The 23,968-nt window shown below is 43.9% G+C and overlaps 2 protein-coding genes across 2 annotated transcripts in view; both read left to right on the top strand.

Moving 5' to 3' along the window:
* The window catches only part of LOC138976059 (large ribosomal subunit protein eL6-like), a 137,435-nt gene that overhangs the window by 79,921 nt on the left and 33,546 nt on the right, over positions 1 to 23,968 (top strand). The gene's annotated exons all lie outside the window — the stretch shown is intronic.
* On the top strand, positions 156 to 23,967 carry LOC138977199 (uncharacterized). The gene is made up of 8 exons (XM_070350104.1): positions 156 to 310; positions 1,459 to 1,651; positions 2,133 to 2,323; positions 4,800 to 4,968; positions 14,087 to 14,274; positions 20,885 to 21,007; positions 21,435 to 21,668; positions 22,419 to 23,967. The coding sequence occupies exons 1-8, from the start codon at positions 290 to 292 to the stop codon at positions 22,773 to 22,775; spliced, it is 1,476 nt and encodes a 491-aa protein (XP_070206205.1). The 5' UTR covers positions 156 to 289; the 3' UTR covers positions 22,776 to 23,967.

The following is a 23,968-nucleotide window of genomic DNA, read 5'->3' as shown; positions in this document are numbered from 1 at the left end:
CTGTTCCTAGCATCTTGTCGTTTGATTCATTTTTGTCTTTTTCTAACACGATGATTTGTTTGTTACTTAATATTGTCACTCAGTGGGCATAGATCAACATAACGACAAAAGGTTTAGGTAGCCAAGACTTTGCATGCGCGATTTTCTGTGACGTCACGTAAATCGCCCATGATTTTCATGACGTGAAACACAGAGCGTGTTGGAAAACCTTCAAACTGCGAATCCGAAGCATTCGTTTGATTCTGTTAATTGCCATTCAGTGTTCAAGCCAAGCCAACTCCAAGTGGCGATGAGCACCCTCGCGTTTGTTGTAAGTTCTAAACATAATGAAGATTTAATTCATTCACGAACAAAGCGCCATTTTGGTTTTAGCCATTGCAAAAATTGCGATGCGATACTTTGTAGCAGACGCTCTTTCTTCGTCAACTGTAAATCATTGCACCTCATTTCTTGTTGTAACTTTGTTTGATACCTTTACAATCAAGCGAATGTGTGTAAGTTAATTCGAACTACCCATCCTTTCATTAGTTCACAAGATTCGGCATGGAAAAATGGCTACCAGTAAGTTCGTCACACGGTAGATTCGTCACCTATGACGAAGTTACCGGCAGGGGTGGGCGGGTGTTTATGAAAGAGCTTATGCTTTCAGATGTTTGATTTGTGGGAGAGATTCAAGATTCACATTTTTTAGAGAGAGAGAGAGAGGGGGGAAGAGAGAGAGAGTGTGTGTGTGTGTGTGTGTGTGAGAGAGAGAGAGACACGTACGTACATACACCCACATCCATGACACGCACGCACACACTGACACGACACACACACGCACTGACAAACACTCACACACACCATCGCACATACACACACACTCACTAAAACACACACACACACACACACACACGCACGTACCGTCACGCACAAACACTCACACACACCATCGCACACACACTCACTAACACACACACGACTTCAACCTCACTGTCAAGGAGGCAGAGAAACTCAATGTGAGGAGAGGGAGGGGTGGAAGGAGGTGGGAGAGAGAGAGAGAGAGAGAGAGAGAGAGAGAGAGAGAGAGAGAGAGAGAGCCGCGCTCGGACTACTGTGGCGAAGTTACTGTGGCGAAGTTACCGGGACCGGTGACGAATCTACCGTGTGACGAACTTACTGGTAGCCGGAAAAATGTATTGGGAAAGATGACTTGATTGCAAAGTCTACTTGCTGAGTCAACCAAACTAGAAACCTGCTGAAAGTATGAGTAGGTTGGGACTGGGAGGTGGTACTGTAATGTGCTCCTCTGTTATTTAGATTGCCAGGTCTTAACACACCTTGGAAAGAGCTTCATTATTGATGTATGATTAGAATCTCTAATCCCCCTCCCTCCCTCTCTTTCTCTCTCGTAACTTTAACTTTACAAATCTAAAAGCTTCATCAAGTTCATGGCAATTGTATCTTTTTATTTCTCAGACTCATCCGAGTGTTCGGATCAAAGGGACTGAGAATACGTACGCACCTGTGCAGTGTCTGGATGACTTGTGTTGCAACAAAAATCCTCACCTTCACTGCCCGTTTTGCGTTAAATCGGATTCCTACACTGACCCTGTCATCCTCAAGGCTCATTATAGAGTCAAGCATGTGGACAAAGGAATTGAATTTGCTGGTATAGTATTTTTTCTCCAAATATTGTGTTGTTCTTAGGTGAATCTTTGATTTCTTTAGGGTTTTAGCTATAGATCGTTGGGTTTGGTTTGGGGAGAGTCGGATGTAATGAAAGTTGTTGTTACAAGTCTGTAAGTGTAATGTATTTGTTTTGGCTGAGGGCCTCACACCTACCAGTACCAGTGGCTAAAAAAAATTGTGTCTTATGAAAACTTAAAGGGCAGCTTGTTGAGCTCTAGCCTTTTGACTTAAAAAAAAGAAAATGTTCAATGCCTTTCTGGCGAAAAAAAGGGATGTCTTTTACATTTTGTCACAGTCTGGCATTTATCCTGGTATTTTCCTACAGTTGATGACAGGCACACTTGGACACAAAAACAAGTTGTTCTCATGCATATATTGTGAAATGTTCAATTAAAGATAAAAGGAAAATAATAAATGCCATCCATTTGTACATTAGTGTAAACTTTACATCCATTTTTCAGGTCTGAAGATTCTGCGTTGTTGTGATCACTGCGACATTGTTGGGGTAATCAAGGGAGAGAAAAAGTTCAAGGGAGCTCACTGGCATTGTTACCGATGTCGCAATGGCTTCAACCGCAGAGACGAGGCCATCAAACACTACAAGACACACTTCAGAAATCCACAGACAACATTTCAAATATCTATTACACAGGTGAGGTCCATGTAACTTTGCAACTCATTCTTGAGCCTAAAATAAAGCGCACAGTGAAAAGAATGTGGTACACCAGGGATGCCCTTACCTTAGTCTGCAGGCTGTAGCCAACAGTTTGTGGGATGATACTATTGATAGTGGTAACACCTTTTGCCAATGTACATCAATCAATCAATCAATGAGGCTTATATCGCGCATATTCCGTGGGTACAGTTCTAGGCGCTCAGCAGTGATGCCGTGTGAGATGAAATTTTATACGGCCAGTAATTGCAGCCATTTCGGCGCATATTTACCTTTCACGGCCTATTATTCCAAGTCACACGGGTATAGGTAGACAATTATTAACTGTGCCAAAGCAATTTTGCCAGGAAAGACCCTTTTGTCAATCGTGGGATCTTTAACGTGCACACCCAATGTAGTGTACACGGGGGGGAGTTCGGACACCGAAGAGAGTCTGCACACAAAGTTGACTCTGAAATAAATTTCCGCCGAACCTGGGATCGAACTCACGCTGACAGCGGCCAACTGAATACAAATCCAGCGCGCTACCAACTGAGCTATATCCCCGCCCCTGATGAATACCAGCATTCGTCTTAAACTTAAAGCTTCCAAAGAAAAGCTTTGTCATTTTAACAAATTGGGAGTTTGTATTTTGTTTGTAGGGAAGGGAAAGTGGAGGTATGTATGGTACATGCTGATTACAGTTTGAAGACGTGTTAAGTTTCAAAGTGCCTGCCAATTTGTTTGAAATCCCCTCTTTTTTTTGTCTGAACCAGAGATACTTTCAGTGATACACATTTTGAGGTAATTAGGCAGGGTATAATTTTGCTACCTCTGCATCCGACCTTCACACATTGTAAGCCAAAGCAAGATGTTGTTACATTTAGTCAAGTTATGACTAAATGTTTTAACATAGAGGGGGGAATCGAGATGAGGGTCGTGGTGTATGTGTGTGTGCGTGTGTGTGTAGAGCAATTCAGAGTAAACTGCTGGACCGATCTTTATGAAATTTGACATGAGAGTTCCTGGGAATGATATCCCCGGACGTTTTTTTCTTTTTTTCGATAAATGTCTGATGACGTCATATCCGGCTTTTTGTAAAAGTTGAGGCGGCACTGTCACACCCTCATTTTTCAATCAAATTGATTGAAATTTTGGCCAAGCAATCTTCGACGAAGGCCGGACTTCGGTATTGCATTTCAGCTTGGTGGCTTAAAAATTAATTAATGACTTTGGTCATTAAAAATCTGAAAATTGTAAAAAATAAAACAATTTTTTATAAAACGATCCAAATTTACGTTCATCTTATTCTTCATCATTTCCTGATTCCAAAAACATATAAATATGTTATATTTGGATTAAAAACAAGCTCTGAAAATTAAAAATATAAAAATTATGATCAAATTGTTTTTTTCGAAATCAATTTAAAAACACTTTCATCTTATTCCTTGTCGGTTCCTGATTCCAAAAACATATAGATATGATATGTTTGGATTAAAAACACGCTCAGAAAGTTAAAACGAAGAGAGGTGCAGTAAAGCGTGCTATGAAGCACAGCGCAATTACCGCTACCGCGCCAAACAGGCTCGTCACTTTCACTGCCTTTTGCACTAGCGGCGGACTACGTTCAGTTTCATTCTGTGAGTTCCACAGCTTGACTAAATGTAGTAATTTCGCCTTACGCGACTTGTTGACTCACATGCGAAGCAAAAGTGAGTCTATGTACTCACCCGAGTCGTCCGTCCGTCCGGACGTCCGTCCGTCCGTCCGTCCGGAAAACTTTAACGTTGGATATTTCTTGGACACTATTCAGTCTATCAGTACCAAATTTGGCAAGATGGTGTATGATGACAAGGGCCCAAAAAACATACATAGCATCTTGACCTTGCTTCAAGGTCAAGGTCGCAGGGGTCATAAATGTTGCCTAAAAAACAGCTATTTTTCACATTTTTCCCATTTTCTCTGAAGTTTTTGAGATTCAATACCTCACCTATATATGATATATAGGGCAAAGTAAGCCCCATCTTTTGATACCAGTTTGGTTTACCTTGCTTCAAGGTCAAGGTCACAGGAGCTCTTCAAAGTTGGATTGTATACATATTTTGAAGTGACCTTGACCCTGAACTATGGAAGATAACTGTTTCAAACTTAAAAATTATGTGGGGCACATGTTATGCTTTCATCATGAGACACATTTGGTCACATATGATCAAGGTCAAGGTCACTTTGACCCTTATGAAAAGTGACCAAAATAAGGTAGTGAACCACTAAAAGTGACCATATCTCATGGTAGAAAGAGCCAATAAGCACCATTGTACTTCCTATGTCTTGAATTAACAGCTTTGTGTTGCATGACCTTGGATGACCTTGACCTTGGGTCAAGGTCACATGTATTTTGGTAGGAAAAATGTGTAAAGCATGTGAGTCGTATGGGCTTTGCCCTTCTTGTTTTTTAATTGCAATGGTTATTTGTCAGGACCTGAACACCCCAGTGCCTTACAGTACAGACAGCCGAAACAACAGCCAAGCTGCAGTCAAATTTGAGAGTGGGCAGACAGACCACCTCGTCAACACAGATATGATTCACCCTGCATTGACTGAGGCTGTCTCCTGCCTCTCTACCCCACTCAGTGTCAGCGAACAAGGTTAGATGCTTTTTGTTAACCAGCTTCTTTTTTTTACATTTAGTCAAGTTTTGACTAAATGTTTTAACGTAGAGGGGGGATCGAGACGAGGGTCGTGGTGTATGTGTGTATGTGTGTGTCTGTCTGTGTGTGTGTGTAGAGCGATTCAGACTAAACTACTGGGCCGATCTTTATGAAATTTGACATGAGAGTTCCTGGGTATGATATCCCCGGACGTTTTTTTCATTTTTTCGATAAATACCTTTGATGACGTCATATCCGGCTTTTTGTAAAAGTTGAGGCGGCATTGTCACACCTTCATTTTTCAATTAAATTGATTGAAATTTTGGCAAAGCAATCTTCGACGAAGGCCGGGGTTTGGTATTGCATTTCAGCTTGGTGGCTTAAAAACTAATGAGTGAGTTTGGTCATTAAAAATCGGAAACTTCTAATTAAAATTATTTTTTTATTAAATGATCCAAAAACAATTTCATCTTATTCTTCGTCATTTTCTGATTCCAAAAACATATACATATGTTATATTTGGATTAAAAACAAGCTGTGAAAATTAAAAATATAAAAATTATGATGAAAATTAAATTTCCGAAATCGTTTTAAAAACTATTTCATCTTATTCCTTGTCGGTTCCTGATTCCAAAAACATATAGATATGATATGTTTGGATTAAAAACACGCTCAGAAAGTTAAAACAAAGAGAGGTACAGTAAAGCACAGCGCAATCGCTACCGCGCCAAACAGGCTCGTCACTTTCACTAGCACTAGCGGCGGACTACGTTCAGTTTCATTCTGTGAGTTCCACAGCTTGACTAAATGTAGTAATTTCGCCTTACGCGACTTGTTTTACATTTAGTCAAGTTTTGACTAAATGTTTTAACATAGACGGGGAATCGAGACGAGGGTCATGGTGTGTGTGTATGTGTGTATAAAGTGATTCCGAGGAAACTACTGGACCAATCTTCATAAAACTTCACATGAGAGTTCCTGGGTATAATATCCCCAGACTTTTTTTCCATTTTTTTGATAGATGTCTTTGATGACGTCATATCCAGGTTTTTGGGAAAGTTGAGGCAGCACTGTCACTCCCTCATTTTACAACCGAATTGATTGACATTTTTGTAAAAAAATCTTCGAAGTCCGGACTACGGTATTGCATTTCAACTCGAAATCTTAAAAATTAATTAAATTACATATCTTACCCAACTCACATATAGCAATTAACCCTAGTTCAGTGCTGGTAACGCTGTACGCGTCCCCTTGGTAACAAGGGAAGACAACTCTAAAAAAGAGTGACCATAGACCGTCAAGGGGTCAAAGCCAGACCGAGATCGAGGTTGTCTTCCGTATGCGCGCGCATACACCGCCATGTATTCATTCCTACCTCAGCGCTCAGTCAAGTTGGTCGCTGTTTTGTACGCTCTGGCTGTTTTACAGCCGTTGTCACCGAGTCATTTGACTTTGTTACATTCCTCTTGGTCTTCTACTCTTCGTCTTGACTTCGCTACTATTTTGGGGTGAGATCTTTCCTTTTTTTTCATGATTTTGGTGACATTCTGGCCACAATTTGGACTTGTAAAATTTTCAGAAAATTTTTTCTTGAGTCTTTTTTGTCATGGCTGATAGTGCCAGGAAGAGGCATACTCCCAAACAGGTGGCTGCTGAGTCCTCACTGTCTAAGAAAACGCCAAGGAAATCTAAACAAACCGGCCAGTCTGTTGTTTCTGTTTTAGAACCGACCTCCAAGAAATGTATTTTGGTCGATTTACCGGCTACCTCCATTTTGCCTGTTAGGTCCTTGGACAAGGTCGTTCATGAAGATAAGTCTGTTAAAGGGACTTCCTCTTCTGTGGGTTCTGGTTTGGCTTCTGTGGACGTAGCTGCTTTGCTACTTTCGCTCAGTTCGCAGGTTTCATCTGTGGCTGCGGAGATTTCTTCCACGAGAGCGGAACTTCGGGCTTTTCCTTCCGGGGTGACGGATATCGCCTCGCTGGCCAAGGTTCGCCCTTCCCCTTCCGCCACGGTCACGCACGCGGATGTTCATGCTTCACAGGATGATGATGACCGTCGCTTCCTTTTGTTGAGTGGTCCGTCTTCCGGCGTTCCAGTTCAGTCTAAAGGTATGTCAGCTACGCAAGTAATCGGGTTCTCCGGCCAAAGCGTAGCGCGTCCTCAGGAGAAAGTAACCCCTGACGTGATTCGTAGGGGCGAAAGTTCTGATCTCTGGGCTGGCCCCCACCGCTCTGTCGGTCGGTCAGTGCGGGGTAGGGACCCTGAGGAGCGAACGGAAATCTTGGTGCACCCAGCCTTATCAAAAGATTTTGGCCAGGGTGTGCAGCTTCCGCTTCCGCCCTGGGGGCAGGAAGAGGGCAGTAAAGCTGACTCCCCATTGAACTATGATAGTCAATGTGGGGGTCAGCTTCCGGATTGCACGGATGTGCATGAAGGGTGTACTGATGATGGTGCTTCCGCTATGGGGGAATGCACTGAATTCAGGTTGCCGCAGAAGCTGTCAAACGCTGTTGCGTTGGTAGCTGAAACGCTTTTCAAGTATTTTGAGGAAGCAGTTCAGCTTCTCTTCTGCCCGGGGGGCAGGAAGAAGTCAGTGAGGGTTGCTTGCGTACGGTCGAGTTACCACGTTCGCCTTCCCTTCCGGCTGACTCTCCATTTGACTATGGCAGTCAATGCGGGGGTCAGATTCCGGTTTGCATGGATGTGCATGAAGGTATACTGACGATGTTGCTTCCTCTGTGGAGGAAGGCACTGATTTCCGGTTGCCGTATAGGCTGTCAAGCGCTGTGGCGTTGGCAGCTGAAACGGCTTCCAGATATTTTGAGGAAGGTGTGGTCGAGTTGAAATTTCAGTACGCTCCACCACCTTCTGCACTCAGTGATTTCCACGGATTCAAGGAGATTAAATGCCCTTTCCGCTTTCGGGAATCTCCGTCGGGGGCTTTTGAGATGGCGAAGGTTTTGTTTAAATCACGCACTCAAGCGTGAGTTCTGGGTGTTATGGTGTCTTTGTTGACACAACACAGTCCTGCTCCTGATTCTGCTAAGCCTTGGCGGGCTCAAATGGATCAGCAAGCACCTTCGGTCACGGCCTTCATTTGGTAGTTCAACATGAACGCACAGCCTATCAATCTGGTTGATGTGTTTGCGCTGACACGTTCTGCTCTTTCGGTTCACACCGGAACTGGCAAGAAGTGGTAGAGGTTTATTCGGTAGGGGGTTCTGGTTTCCAGTTTCTCCTATCGTCTCTCTTTTTATCAGGAAACAATATTTTTGGACATTTTTTTGTCCCATTATTTGATGTTTCCTGCCGCTACACAGGATCGCTATGAATCTGATCAGCATTCTACTTAGGTTAGAACGCAGATTAACAGACTCTCAAATCCAAGTAGCAGGAAGTTCTTTCACGACAGCTGCCGGCCTATGGGTTACACCTTCTTTATGTCCTCACAATGATTTTGTTCGGACTTTCTGTTAACTTCTTCCTTCTTGACAAGAAGTAGAGTCAGTCTGAGAGCAACAGGGCTGCAGGTTTACGGCACTCTTTTCAATCTTACGCGACTGGTAAAGACGTTCAAGATCACAGCCATGTTCATTCATAGGTGTTTTCTGTCACAACCCATGAATACAATGAGGCCTGGTCTTTGTTAGACTCGGATTCTAAGGAAGAAAAGCAGGACTGCGTCTCACTCTTGGTCAGGCTTGGGTAGGCACTTGAAGCAGGTCATGCACCAGCAGTAGCCTATTCTTTTGGCTAACCGAATTGGAACAGGCTGGGTTTTACAGCCTCGGTTCATAGGAATGTAAGTGTTTCTTAAAGTTCAGGAACGCTTATGCTCTTTTATGAGCTTTTCCTCACCGAGAAGGACTCTGGTATCATGTACTCAGGTGTCACTCTCTCTTATCGTGAGGAGATTGGTCTCGCCTCTCTAGAGCGGACGTTTTTCTCCTAGGCCTTTCGGGCCTCGCACCGTCTCAAGGTTTGACGATGGTGGTACGATTTTCTTACGGTCAGCTTGAGAGTTCGTCCTACTCAGTTCTGAGTGGACAAGCTTAGGCACGGATCGTTCCATGTTTGGCTCTACAGCAAGCGTCTATTAGGACGCTTGCTTCTATTCTGGTTTGTTTGTTTTTGCATAGCTAATGAGAGTTATGTTAAGATTTTTCCCTCTAGCGCTTAATTCGCTTTGGGATTCGCCTCCTCTAGACTGAATCAAGTCCATTCTAATTCAGAACTGGTTTCAACACATGACAAGTCAGTGGTTTGAGTCTATCTACATTTCTCAGGGCATTGGTCTTGGTCGACCACGGAAGTTAAGTAACTTCGAGCTCGGTTGGTACTAGTATGGGTGACCGCTGGGAACGCTTAGTGCAGCGTTTTCTGAGACGCACTTAAACCAGGCGGTTTTTGTACTTTCGCGCTCCCTTGCAAGAACCGCAGGTTTAGATTTTGCTCCTGTTAGCGCAGTCACTTTGTTTGACAGCAATTTTGGGCACAGGGGTTCTCTGTTTAGTGAATCTCGGTCCATCTTCGATGAGAGGAGGCATATTTACCGAAACTGGAAGTGTTTTCCTTCAGGTTTCTGTTGTAAGACATTTTCTGTGACTCTTCTTCGTCAGGAGTTTAGAAAATGCCAGAATTAGCGACATCTTGTCATGCTGTCTCAGCTGGGGAACAAGGGGCAAGTCTTCTTGCTTCTAGTTCATTGCAAACGATTAGTGCCTACCTCACGGATACTTTGGCACTGTGACTTACTCCACCTCAATCCTTTGGTTTAAACAAGTTTATTAAATAATGCTGCCACCTCAATCCTTTCAGTGATTCACTCCCAGGAGGGGGTTTACACGCAAGGTCAGTCGGATCTTTCTTTGTTTGATCCAAAGGGAGACGCACATGTATGTGTTTGTTTTTACTACTCGTGTGATTTTGAAGACAGGTTTGCTGTCTTCTGATCTTTCACAGCTCTAGTTTTAGAGTTAGGTCTATCTGGGCGGAGGCGACCACGGTGCAAGGGAAGCTCTATGGCAGTCTGGACGACCTACAGCGCACGGCAACATTTGCACGGAGAACCGGCGTTTCCATCTGAGTGATCGACAAGAAGAAGAAGAAGAGTTAGGTCTGTCTTCCTGTTTTAGCTGATTGTAAGAGGTTTTCACTCTTTTTTGTCAGTCTGGAGCAAAGACAGAGATGAGGTTGACGCTCTCTCCGGTTGTCCGTAAGACGTAACTCACGAAACTCGCCAGAACATGCTCAACTTACTGGTGCATATTCTGACTCAAATATCTTCAGGGTCAATGAGCCACGGTCCGCGACCTCATAGATTGAACTTTTCCGGCGAAACCTACCCCTTACGGTAGAGGCTTCTGTCAGCTACTTTCGCTGGGCAACACAAAGGGCTTTCATAAACTTCCATAATTTCAGCACTTCGTTTTAAGAGCTTACGGAAAGAACTAAGGACTCCATCATGTGGCTGACCTTAGTCTTGGCACAGAAGCTTTTAGCTTTGGTTTTGTTTCTGTTCCACTTACGCAAAAGACATCGATCATCTATGTTTTTGCCAATAATAAATAGAATCACATTCCTTCTGGTTCAGTGATTCAACTTAGGCATTACGCCCCTCCGGGCCATTTTTCTCCCGCTAGTTAACAAGCTACACTCTGTGGTAGCTTTCACTACGGCGGCTCCTGGATTTTTCTTTACTTTGCAATGAGCTAGGAGTTTTCTCCTACATCGCAGTATTGCTAGCGTCCTCAAGGGCTCTTCCCTTGACGCAGCATGGTATAAGTCGCAGCTACCGTCCCGGGATTGGTATTCGGTTTGAATAGAGGGCTCTTTCTCTCTCAAATTTAGGCCGGATTTCCTTACTAAAACCAGAAATCTGGTCTATCATCCCCTATTATCCGCATCCCCTCCCTGAGTGAGGTACTTGCTCCCGGAGACCATGACTTGTTTAACTGTCCGGTTAGGGCTCTCATCAGATACCGGGCCCGGACATTGCCTATTAGTTCCGTAAGCCAAATAACTACTCTTTATCTCCATCAACTCGGCTCGGGATAAAGACATTCCATGGGTCTCTTTGGCCAAATGGGTAGCCACACTGATTCGACTGTCCTGTCTTTGATGGTAAGGCCAGTCATGTGACAATCAGGCAGTCCTGCCTCTTGCTGCGGTCAGAGCTCAGGAGGCCCTAACCTGGGCCTGGTGAATAGCAGTCCTCCGCTCCGGTCTCCTCTCAGAGGTTCTGGAGTTAGCCTACTGGCTCTCAGAGGACGTTCTTTTATCGTTTACTACCTCAGAAATGTTGCGGTAGCGCGACAGGATGGTAGTTCTGCTCTACCAGCTATGGTATCGGCAGGACAAGTTCTCCAGTCTTGGTATTGTGAATTTCCCTCCGCCTACAGTAGCGTGTGTGACTGCCCCATGAGTACGATACGGTTGCATGCTTCGCGGAGACGAGCATGATCTGTCTCGGTATTGTTAGCCGAGACTATCTAAATGTATCTCATAGTCTTGGCGATGACTGGTTTGTGGTGTTGATCTTTTAGTTTGATACCGATTGACTAAATGTTTTTATATCGCTTCACGCGACTTGTTCTATTTGTTTCTTCTTTTATATTGCAAAGTAGACTGCATGTGATGTGTATAACAGTTGTGTGACGTCTTGTGTGAGGAGTGTTTCATGAGAGATGGTTGATTTATCTTTGGAGGACAGAGATCTGTGTCCAAAGTCAGCAATAGTTGTGATGCATTCACTGATCTGTTACCAGTTATACTCATTATTTGCCTTTCCTTTGCCAATTTAGCAAACCCTGAAACTTTGGTCAGGGTTTACAGGTAAAATATAACAACAATTCCCCAGCATGAATCTTCCTAGTCACAGTTTGTTCTTCATAGAAAATGTCAATTCTCCGTCCTGCTTTTGTGCATGAGAAAAATAGCCTTTGAGAGTAAATCTGTTGCTTTCTCATTTTGTTTGATGTGTTTTGCGTGTATGTGTATGTGTGTGGGCACGTCTTACCGTCATTTGCTAGGACTAGATGTCTACAACCGTGCTCATAAAGCAGAAACGAACTCATACAGCATAACACAGATGTAAAAGAAGAACAAGTAATGAAAGTAACACAAGCAGAGGTAGCTATTATCAGACTTTTGACCTTTCTGAAACCTACAAGCAATGAAATTAACACAAGCCAAGGTAGCTATTATCAGATTGTTTTACCTTTCCCAAACCTACAAGCAATGAAATAAACACAAGCCAAGGTTGCTATTATCAGACTTTTGACCTTTCCGAAACCTACAACCAATGAAATTAAGACAAGCCAAGGTAGCTATTATCAGACTTTTGACCTTTCCCAAACCTACTAGCAATGAAATGAACACAAGCCAAGGTAGCTATTATCAGACTTTTGACCTTTCCGAAACCTACAAGCGATGAAATTAACACAAGCCAAGGTAGCTATTATCAGACTTTTGACCTTTCCGAAACCTACAAGCAATGAAATTAACACAAGCCAAGGTAGCTATTATCAGACTTTTGACCTTTCCGAAACCTACAAGCAATGAAATGAACACAAGCCAAGGTAGCTATTATCAGATTGTTTTACCTTTCCCAAACCCACAAGCAATGAAATTAACACAAGCCAAGGTAGCTATTATCAGATTGTTTTACCTTTCCCAAATCTACAAGCAATGAAATTAACACAAGCCAAGGTAGCTATTATCAGATTGTTTTACCTTTCCCAAACCTACAAGCAATGAAATTAACACAAGCCAAGGTTGCTATTATATCAGATTGTTTTACCTTTCCCAAACCTACAAGCAATGAAATTAACACAAGCCAAGGTAGCTATTATCAGATTGTTTTACCTTTCCCAAATCTACAAGCAATGAAATTAACACAAGCCAAGGTAGCTATTATCAGATTGTTTTACCTTTCCCACATCTACAAGCAATGAAATTAACACAAGCCAAGGTAGCTATTATCTGATTGTTTTACCTTTCCGAAACCTACAAGCAATGAAATTAACACAAGCCAAGGTAGCTATTATCAGATTGTTTTACCTTTCCGAAACCTACAAGCAATGAAATTAACACAAGCCAAGGTAGCTTTTATCAGATTGTTTTACCTTTCCCAAACCTACAAGCAATGAAATTAACACAAGCCAAGGTAGCTATTATCAGATTGTTTTACCTTTCCCAAACCTACAAGCAATGAAATGAACACAAGCCAAGGTAGCTATTATCAGACTTTTGACCTTTCCGAAACCTACAAGCAATGAAATTAACACAAGCCAAGGTAGCTATTATCAGACTTTTGACCTTTCCGAAACCTACAAGCAATGAAATGAACACAAGCCAAGGTAGCTATTATCAGATTGTTTTACCTTTCCCAAACCCACAAGCAATGAAATTAACACAAGCCAAGGTAGCTATTATCAGATTGTTTTACCTTTCCCAAATCTACAAGCACTGAAATTAACACAAGCCAAGGTAGCTATTATCAGATTGTTTTACCTTTCCCAAACCTACAAGCAATGAAATTAACACAAGCCAAGGTAGCTATTATATCAGATTGTTTTACCTTTCCCAAACCTACAAGCAATGAAATTAACACAAGCCAAGGTAGCTATTATCAGATTGTTTTACCTTTCCGAAACCTACAAGCAATGAAATTAACACAAGCCAAGGTAGCTTTTATCAGATTGTTTTACCTTTCCCAAACCTACAAGCAATGAAATTAACACAAGCCAAGGTAGCTATTATCAGATTGTTTTACCTTTCCGAAACCTACAAGCAATGAAATTAACACAAGCCAAGGTAGCTTTTATCAGATTGTTTTACCTTTCCGAAACCTACAAGCAATGAAATTAACACAAGCCAAGGTAGCTTTTATCAGATTGTTTTACCTTTCCCAAACCTACAAGCAATGAAATTAACACAAGCCAAGGTAGCTTTTATCAGATTGTTTTACCTTTCCGAAACCTACAAGCAATGAAATGAACACAAGCCAAGGTAGCTATTATCAGATTGTTTTACCTTTCCCAAACCTACACCTATTGATTCTTTGAAGGAAAATTTTCAACTTACAGATTTTTTTAATGCTTGTTCTCAGATATAACCACCAGCAGCGAGTCGCTGACCAACGGCAAAGTGCCAGACGGCGCGGTACAGGTGTCAGTCGCTGCATCAGACGTGGTGGAAGAGGAGGAGCAGGCCATCGTTATTAATATTATTCAGGAGGAAGAGCTGGAGTCCTCAGAGATCGAATCCTCCTACCCCACTCACATCATCAGCAGTGAGGTGAGATGAGTTCCCCATAGAATTGGAGACTTGATGCCTGTACCAATGATAAGGAAAAGGGGTGGGCAGTGTCCTCTTTTTCTTCATTTAAGGGGTGAAACTCCCACTTTCACCCACAAGTGCATTTTTATGTGTATGACTGTTTTTAATCCCCCCCCCCCCCCCCCCCCCCCCCACCCATTCAGGCAGCATACGCTGATTTCGGGGGAAGCATGCTGGGTATTTTCATTTCTATTACCCACCGAACTCTGACATGAATTACAGGATCTTTTCCGTGCACACTTGGTCTTGTGCTTGTGTGTAGACACGAAGGGGGATAAGGCACCAACAGGTCGGCACATACGTCGACCAAGGAGATTGGAAAAATCTCTACCCTGAACCCATCAGACGCCACGGCCAGGATTTTAACTCATGACCTTCCGATTAGGAGCCCGTCAGTGTCAAAACATGAAATAAATTACGTCATAGTGACAACAAGTTTGCACTAAAATTCAACATTAAAACAAATTTTGTGTCTCTCTCCTTCCTTCCATCTTTTACTCATTATCTCCATTCCTGTCTCACTCTCTTTTGCATTCTGTCTTCTGAACTCACACATTCACTTGCACAAACACACACTCATACAAACACAAAACTTCAAACCAAAGACAAGACTGGTAAAAAGAAGAGCAAAGTTCAGAAAAAGTGACAGAATTTTTTTTTAATTTCATTAATTTAAACTTAAAGCCTGATGTTTGTAAAGGTATGACCTGCATAAGAAGCAATTCAAATAACATGGAATTCTCAAACATAGTCTTGTAGTTATACATAAGTCGGTTTAACAATGCAACGGGCATGGAAACTCTCAATTAAATTACATATTATTACCCAACTCACATATAGCAATTAACTCTAGTTCAGTGCTGGTAACGCTGTACACGTTCCCCTTGGTAACAAGGGAGACCACCCTAAAAAAGAGTGATCCATCCCATAATATCAGACCGATGTCCGGTCCAACATCCGTATGCGTGCGCATACGCCGCCATTTGTATCATTCTCTCTCAGCGGTTCAACTGGGTAGGACGCTCCTGATGTACGCTCCTGCTGGTTTCAGCTTTTCGCCAGAGTCTTTTGCTTTGGCTTCTCCCCTTGGTCGCCGCCTTTACTTTACACCTGTACCTATGCTGTGTGGTGAGATCTTTCCGTTTTTGTTGTAACTTTAGCGACGTTTTCGTCGCTCGTGTGTACTTGTGAAATTTTTCTGAAATTGTTTTCTGTGAAATTTTTCGTGAGTTGTTTGCTATGGCGGAGGCTTCGCTTGTTGATAGCGCTAAACGGAAGCCTAGTTCGAGGCAGGTAGCTGACGTTACGCCTCCGAAAAGAAGCTCAAGGAGAGATAAGGGCGCAGGGAAGTCCGCGTCTGTGTCATCTGAGTCAACTTCTGTTAAGTCTCCCGTGTTAGCAGACGTACGAACAATCTTCCGGTCAGACTTGTTTACTTTCTGACAAGAGTAGTCGTTCTGGTGTAGCTTCTTCTGCTTCTGTTTCGCCTGGCTGCCCTGGGTTAGCGCCAGCCGACGTTGCTTCTTTATTGTTGACGCTGAGCTCTCAAGTTTTCGTCATTAGCGTCTGGATTATCTTCCACTCGGGAGGAATTGTGTGCGCTTCCGTCGGGTGTTTCTGATGTTTTTTTCCTTAGCCAAGATCCGGCGGTCGCCTGCAGTTCCGGCTTCGACTTCCGCTAAGCCTTCGGCGACTGTGACTCGGGCGGATGTCCATGCTTCGCAGGATGGGGGTACCGACTTGGTGTCTCTCCCGAATGTGACACCAGTACAAGGTATGTCTACACCGCTTGCCGGTGTGCGAGCTCAGGGGGCTCTCTCTGGCGATGGATGTCGTGAGAGTTCTTATGAGCAGCGAAAGGACGAACGCCTCCGTACGTCTCTTTATGAGAATATCGGGGACCGTTTTAGTCCTCTTCCGCCCTGGGGGCAGGAAGTGGTCGGTTCTGCCGACGATAAACTGTCTGATGTTCTGCCTTCTGGCTCTGAGCTTGATCTCGAGTCGTAGGTTAGGGCGGATGACGGGGATGCCTCAGTGGTAGAGGATTCCCAGCCTTGAGAGACGGACCGCGGGTGTCCGTCGGTAGGTCAACCTCCTGCGTCTGGTTTCCAGCAGGGCGGTGTGACTGAATAGGCCGCGGTGGCCTACCTGACTCGATGGCGAGCAGGAAGGCTAACGACACCCAGCTTTCTTGCCGTTTTAGTTGTCCAGCGCAGTGACGTGGGCTAACGGAAATGGCATTTAAGTTATTGGTGACTCTGGGGCTGACCATGGGTGTCATTCTAGGGTCACCTACCTGACTACGATGGCGAGCAGGAAGGTTAACGAGGGTGCGTTCATGGGATGGATGACACCCAGCTTAACTTGCCGTTCAAGTTGTCCAGCGCAGTGACGTGGTCGGCGGAAAACGGCATTTAAGTTTTGACCGGAAGGGGTGGTTGAGAGCAGGGCGTAACTGACTCTACCTCTTTCCGGTTCCGACTTCTGGAAGTTCGGAGGAACAGGATGTTCTCTTCAGCTTTCGGGGATCGTTGTCCATTGCCCTGGAGTTGGCATATGGCCACGTGTAGCCGGGTTCTCCGGTGAAAGTGGTGTACGTTCGCGCGAGGAATGTAGCACGCATTTTCGTGGCTGGGCAACGTAAGCTTCCGCCCTGGGGGCAGGAAGTTGTTGGGCTGGGTGATTCTTGGATTGGCCATGCGAGTCTCTCTGGGGGTCACCTTCCTAACTTTGATACCGAGTAGGAAGGTGATGTTTGGAGAGGTGTCCACGGTGGTGGATGTCACCCAGCTTAACTTGCCGTTCAAGGTGTCCAGCGCAGTGATGTGCGCAGTGATAAACGGCATTTAGGACTTGACAGGAAGGAGTGGCTGAGGAATATTTTTGCCTCGTCCACCCCTGCCTTTGTTCGACGACTTCCGGAGTTCGGAGGAACAGTAGGTTCACTTCCGCGGCCGGGAATCGTCGTTCATTGCCCTGAAGATGGCATATTTCTTGTAGTTTTGACTTCCGCTTCCTCCTGGGGGGCAGGAAGCGAGCAGTAAGGCTGGTTCCTTGTTGGATAATTTGAGTCAAACAGGAAGGCAGCTTCCGGATTGCACGATTGTGCTTGACGGCTGTTCAGATGTAGGTGCTTCCGCATTAACGATTAGCACTGTATTCAGGTTCCATTTCAAGTTAGCAAGGGCAGTGGCGCTCGCAGCTGTAATGGGTCGAGGTTCTATGGAATCTTCCGGTGTGTTTCTATACAACCGGTTGGTTCTCATGTTTACTTATCCACGGCCGGTTTCGCTTCCGCTTTTGCGGCTGCATCTTCCGGTTACAGGATGGGACAGCCTTCTACTGTTAACACTGCGTTGGTAGTCGGCACTTTTCAGCTTTTGGCTTCCGGTTCCGTTACTGCGGTTCCTTTGCTGTTATACAGGCTGTATCCACTTCCCCTTCCAGTCTTCCAGCTGGCTTGGGACAGGTGGATGGAGATCTGGTCATGGAATTCTGGCGTTTGAAATTTTCTGTTTTTTCGAAAATTTTCCGATGTTGGCAAGTTTAGCCTTATCGGGATGGGTGACTGGGTCTCATCATTTCGATGATCATTATAATGCTTTTGAACAGGAGGGAGGCTCTTACTTCACTTGTGTCGCTGTTCGCGGCAGTTCGTAGTTGTTTTGAGCTTTCCGAGGAGAATCTTTGAGTGTCAAGCCCTTAGATCCTCCGTCGGGATCCTTTGTGCTTGTGGAAGTTTTCACAAGCGAGTCTTCTTTGTCACCACTTGGCTCTTCCTTGGTGGACAACGCGTGACCTGTGGCGAGGGTGCTTTGGCTTGTGTTGCACGCTCAAGTAGCGTGTCACTCACGGAGCGCTTTCTGTAGGCTTTGGTTAACGCCAAGCCTAAGAACTTAGGTTCTCTTTTTGCGTTCTACGGAACCGCCCTCGGGTTTGGCAAACATCCATTGGGTTTTTGATAGCAAGGAGAAACTGTCTGTAAGATCAAGGTCTCCTAGCTCGGGTAGATTGTCTCATCTTTTCTTTTTGATGGGCTCTTTTGTACTTGTTTTTATTTTCTCTCGCCTGGGCGGTTACGTTCTGTATGGCTATCTTTGTGGTCCTACAGGACGCAGATGCAAAGGATGTTGCTTTGCCGTCTTTTACCTAGGAGTAAGCCTCTGCCTTCAAAGTTTTGTTCTTTTGGCGTGACTTTAATCTCTTTCTCGTTTGAAAGTTATCTCTTTGAATCCGCTGCTATGCACGCGGGGTTTTTCCTTCTAAGAGAAGCTCTTGGTAAAAGGGAAAGCGTTAGGCAGGCCTTGGCGGTTTGTTTGTTTCCAAACGAAAAGCTTCAGGCTGGCTGTTGTCTATTTTAGCTTTGGCTCGATACCCTCGCTTTCACAGGGCTCTTTCATAGATCTGTTCGGCGACCTTTTGGTCTCACAGACGGGTCTTTGCAATCTTGGTTCCCAGACCTCTTAAGGCTGGCAAGAAGGCATCTTTGCTTTCTCACATTCGATTTACACGGATGTCTACTGTAGGGGTATCCTTGAAATTCTCAGGGGCTTCCGCCTCGACTCTGGATTTGGTTCAGAGTCTCTATAGGGTTTTTGTGTTTTGTTCACTTGCCACTTTGACTGGCTTGGTTCAAAGTGCTTTTTTCTTACGGAAAGAACTCCTCTTCTTTCTGTTTATTGCAGGTGGCTATCCACCTTTCTTTTTGGGTTTCCGTTTTGTCTTCCATGTCTTATTTAAGACTTTATGAGATTTCGGTCACGTTGTTACGGCTTGGTGCAGCTTGGCTTTACCCTTTTTTCAAGGCTAGCCTGGCGATTTATCACGGATAACGGCTAAGCTTACTCTAGTAGCTTCTGTGAGAAGTGGGAGTAAGCGTGCTTTCTGGCTATTTTGAATAAAGACAGCTCTTTTAAGAAAGACTGATCTATGACTTGTGGGTTTTCTTTGAAATTTTCTGGCATTTGAGCGGAAAATAGGGAAAACCAGCTTCGAATTGCATTCTCAATTCATGAAGTGAGAGTTGGGCTCCTTTAGAGTCGCGTTTAGCCAATTAAACTTTTCGAGGTTCGAAGATTTTTCTGACTCGCACGGATCTTGTTAGATTAGTGAATCAAGGGTCACTTTCCTTATCTTTCATCTCGGTCGTGATTGAACCTCGGCATTTAAGCGGTAATGGGGGCAACCAGCTTCCAATTGCACTTTCTTTTCTTGAAGCATGAGTTTGGTTCCTTTAGAGTCACGTTTAGCCAGTTTAACATTTCGAGTTTCGAGGATTTTTCTGTCTTTCACGGATCTTGTTAGATCATTGAATCAAAGGGCATTTGCCTTATCTTTCATCTCCGTCGTGGTTTAACCTTGAACGGTTGAAAACGACGTTAAACACTGAGTTATGGAGGGAAGAAGGTCTATCTACTCTGGTAGAGGTATGACGTTTTGTAGTCAACCTTACCTAGATGGACTGCTACACTGGATTCTTGCTCCTGGGGAGCTTGATGTGGTTATTTGTCCGGTGAGGACGCTCAGAAGGTACCTGTCACGGACTCGGCAATTGGTCAGAAAGTCAGAAGCTTTTATGATATCGCTTAACACAGCAGGTGTAAGGATATTGCGAAAGGGACTTTAACCAAGTGAGTCTCCACGTTGATCACACAGAGGTTTACCTGTTGACAATCACAGTCTGGAGATGTTAGGGCAGTTTTGCCTTTCTCTATAGCTAGAACGTTTGAGGCAAGGGCATGGGCCTCCTCTTTGGCAGTCCTCCGGTCGGGCCTTTTTGGCTGAAGTACTGGAGTCGGCTTACTGGCGGTCTGAGGAGGTTTTTATTAACTTCTACCTCAGAGGCGTCTTGTTACAGGACGGCAGTTCCGCGTTACCTGTTGTGGTAGTCGCAGGACAGGTTCTAATATCTTAATTTTCGCTATATACCCGCCACCTATAGTAGCAATCTGCTATATGTGAGTTGGGTAATAATATGTAATTTAATCCAAAATTTTAATAATAAATTTTCATTTAATTAATATACTTACCCAACTCACATCGTTTAAACCCTCCCGCCTCCCCGCTGTGGTGGTATTGGGTTCTAAAAAAGTAGTGAGTTGGGCTTCGTTCGAATGATACAAATGGCGGCGTATGCGCACGCATACGGATGTTGGACCGGACATCGGTCTGATATTATGGGATGGATCACTCTTTTTTAGGGTGGTCTCCCTTGTTACCAAGGGGAACGTGTACAGCGTTACCAGCACTGAACTAGAGTTAATTGCTATATGTGAGTTGGGTAAGTATATTAATTAAATGAAAATTTATTATTAAAATTTTGGATTGTTAGGCGATTTGCAGAGTTGTGATGTCGGGTGTTTTAGAGTAGCTGTGAACAGACTTGATCACTGTTCTATAACTAGTATAAATGTGTTGTCTGTTCATTATAACTACCAGGGTTGTACTGTAATGAGAGCGCTAGGGGCGACAAGAGTTCAGTTTGTGTGTGTGAATGGTGTTTGTGTATGTGGGCACGCATATAGATGATTGTTTTCCTCATAGTCCTGTGGCTTGTTTGACTTGACAGAGTGTTACCGTTGTGAACGACAAAGGGGAAGACGACAAAGGCAGCTCACTGCAACAGAGGGTGCAACGTCTGGAACAAGAGAAAGACATTTTAAAAGCAGAGATCTCACAGCTCCATAAGCAAGTAAGTCCATCTTTTAACGCACTTTGAATCTCTGCTTCAAGCCCAACAGCCATACAAGAAGCTCAACCATAATAATTTTATAAGGTTTCTCTGATGTTGGGATGCCTCATGATAAATGGCAACTTTTGTTTTGTCCTTTGGTTTGTGAGTTTGACAGCGGTATCCCTGTCATGAATGATTGCCTGATAAGGGAGTGTTTTGGCTTGTACTGAAGATGCACCTTGGTTTTTGAAGCTAATGGTTTGAAACTTTACACACTGCTGCGGTTGATAGCTACCAGGTATGTAATTAAATTCTGGTCGACCTTCATGAAATGTCAATGTCACAGCGGTAACAAATAAATCGTCTGACGTTGGGGCCAAGATATGCTGTTATGAAAATGCCTGCAGCTGTAAGGGTTAACTAAACTGTACTGCACTGCCAACAGATAGACAAGCAGGAGGAAAACCTAATGGCCAGCAGGAGGAGGGAGGAGGAACTAGCAGCCAGACTGGCCAACGCCTCTGATCGGGGGATAGCCGAGCTTCTGAAGCGCATGGAGTCGGAACACCACAGGTTGCTACGACAACAGCTGGACACGTTGCATCAGGTTGTGATGGCGTCGCGCTCACCGCCTTCTGCTGTCCTGCAGCTGACTGATCAGCATGGCCAGGAGATACAGGTGAGGGGGTGCTGCTGTTTATTGTCAGTCTGTGTGAATGTGCGTCCCTTCTTCTTCACACAGGCAAGCAAATACATGTACACACCGTTATACACAAATGTGCCTTTATGTACAGATATTCTGTATCTTGCGAGAGACCGGACATTTTTATTTATGCACATAATACAGGGTGTCCCCAAAAAATGCAACCCACAAAAAATGATAATAACTTCTACACCTGTTGGCCAAATGACTTCATATTTAGTGTGCATTAACTTCAGCTTATGCACAACCTGTGTGCAAAGTGGCAAGTTTGTAGGCCAAATGATCTGACTTTCGTACAATTTGAAAACAAGTGTCCGAATTCGGGGAGTGACTTAACAGAGCAAGGTTTGACATTGAGTTGTAGCCATACTTACCTGATTTAAACCCTCCAGACTTTTACCTTTTGGATTATGCATGCATGATTATGCGTGTACTCACACACGCATCAAGTTACCATGCATCTGTACACCTCTTCTCATTCATCTCTGTAGTTGCTAGCTTAGAAGTAGTGGTGGAGGACTATCAATATAGTAGATACACAGACACTCACTGAAGCCTGCATGAAAGGTTCTGCATGTCACTGTTTGTTAACTTGGAATTATTAAGTACAGCTTTTGAAAATTGTGGTTAACGGAATGGAAATCACCTGCAGGCATATTTGTTGTTAAGAATTTACAGAAATTTGGGGAAAAAGCATCTTCTTACAAGAAATATCCTAATTTTCAGGTTGTGAACGCCTCATCTTTGGAAGCCTTCCTAGCCGGTAACATGACCACTGCAACCACTATCAGTGATGGGCAGACCACTCTCCCTTCCACCACCATCATACAGGCCAGTGATCTTTCCCTGGAACAAGTTTCAGCCAGTGAGGCGACAGCCATTGTCACCACCAGTGAGGTTCCGGTCTCTTCTGCAGACATTGAGCTGGGGTCGAACTATGTGATGTGTGTTCAGAACATGAAAACCGAGAGAGAAGACGACGATGAAAACACCGTTACGGTCGACGTTTCATCCGAAGACATACAAACTGTGAATGAAACGGGCTCTCTTGGACCTCCTAGCAAACGGCAAAAAGTAAACTGATAGGTTTGACAAAAATGAAATTTGGGGTTGGGGGTGGAAATGGGTAGCAATGCTGGACCGTTTTAATTAGACGAAAGAAGGGAAGGGAGGAGAGCAAAGGAAAGGTCTACAGTTGTAACGTGTTGAAACGAATGAAGAAAGTGGGTCAACATTCTGGCACAAAAAAGCTGTACAGCCTTGCAAAGGTTGTATGCCGTTGAATCCCTCCGATGAAGATTGCAAAACCCCTGGGAAAATCCAGTCTTAAAAGACACGGTGTGTTAAAATAGGGGTCAGTTGACAGATGCTATGAACAGAAAATGTGACGAAAGAAGGGTCCTCAAAGTGGAGACTCCACTGTATAATCTTACAAGGCTGCTGTGTTTGAACATTCTCACATTCTTGCCTAGGAACTTGATCAAGTCCCTGCAGTTGAGTATTACATTATAAACCTGCTGCACTATTCCAGGCCTGAAAGGGGCGAGTATTTTACTCGCCATGGCTAGTAGAAACATGTAAATGGCAAGTAGAAATGTTAATCTACTCGCCAAATTGCTGAAACAAATTTTTGGTTTGGCGAGCAAAAAGACTAAAATTTGCTCTCTGGCTAATACATTATGAGAAATACTAGCCAAAGCCTAGTGTCCAATTTTGTGGACTTTCAGCGCTGTATTCATCTACAAAACCTGGTCAAAGACAAACGGTCAGATCTGCTGTTGATACGTCTGATGTTGCATTTACGTAACCATTCTGTACATTGGTTGTTTTGGGAAGTGAATAATGAACCGTGACAATACCTTTACTTTCTGTTCTTGCATATCAGAAATCGTATGTGTTTGTGTGTGGTGTGCCAGATATGAAAAATGTTTGCAGAAGAGTATAACTTGATGGGTGAAAGAAATGAGTATTCTCCAAATCACAACACAATGTAGTGAAGATTTTGAATGAGTTTTCTGTACACTTCAACGCATTTGTATACAGATTTGTATTTCCAATGCACTGATTATTGTGAATGTTTGCAACACTTTACAATTTACACCAACTGATACACCTTAAGAAAAGTATGCATGAGCAGTTGAGGTCTTGATAATCTTCACGTGACATGGGAACCTGTGTGTGTTTTCATTGAATCACTCCACATATCATTCAACAGTTGTGAGACTGAGAGAGAGTGGAAGTGACAGAAAGTGAGGAATAAATAATATTCAAACTTG

This window comes from Littorina saxatilis, linkage group LG9, assembly GCF_037325665.1.
Source record: "Littorina saxatilis isolate snail1 linkage group LG9, US_GU_Lsax_2.0, whole genome shotgun sequence".
Lineage (NCBI taxonomy): Eukaryota > Metazoa > Mollusca > Gastropoda > Littorinimorpha > Littorinidae > Littorina > Littorina saxatilis.
Note: the sequence above shows the minus strand (reverse complement) of the source record. Positions and strands in the feature narration are given on the sequence as shown.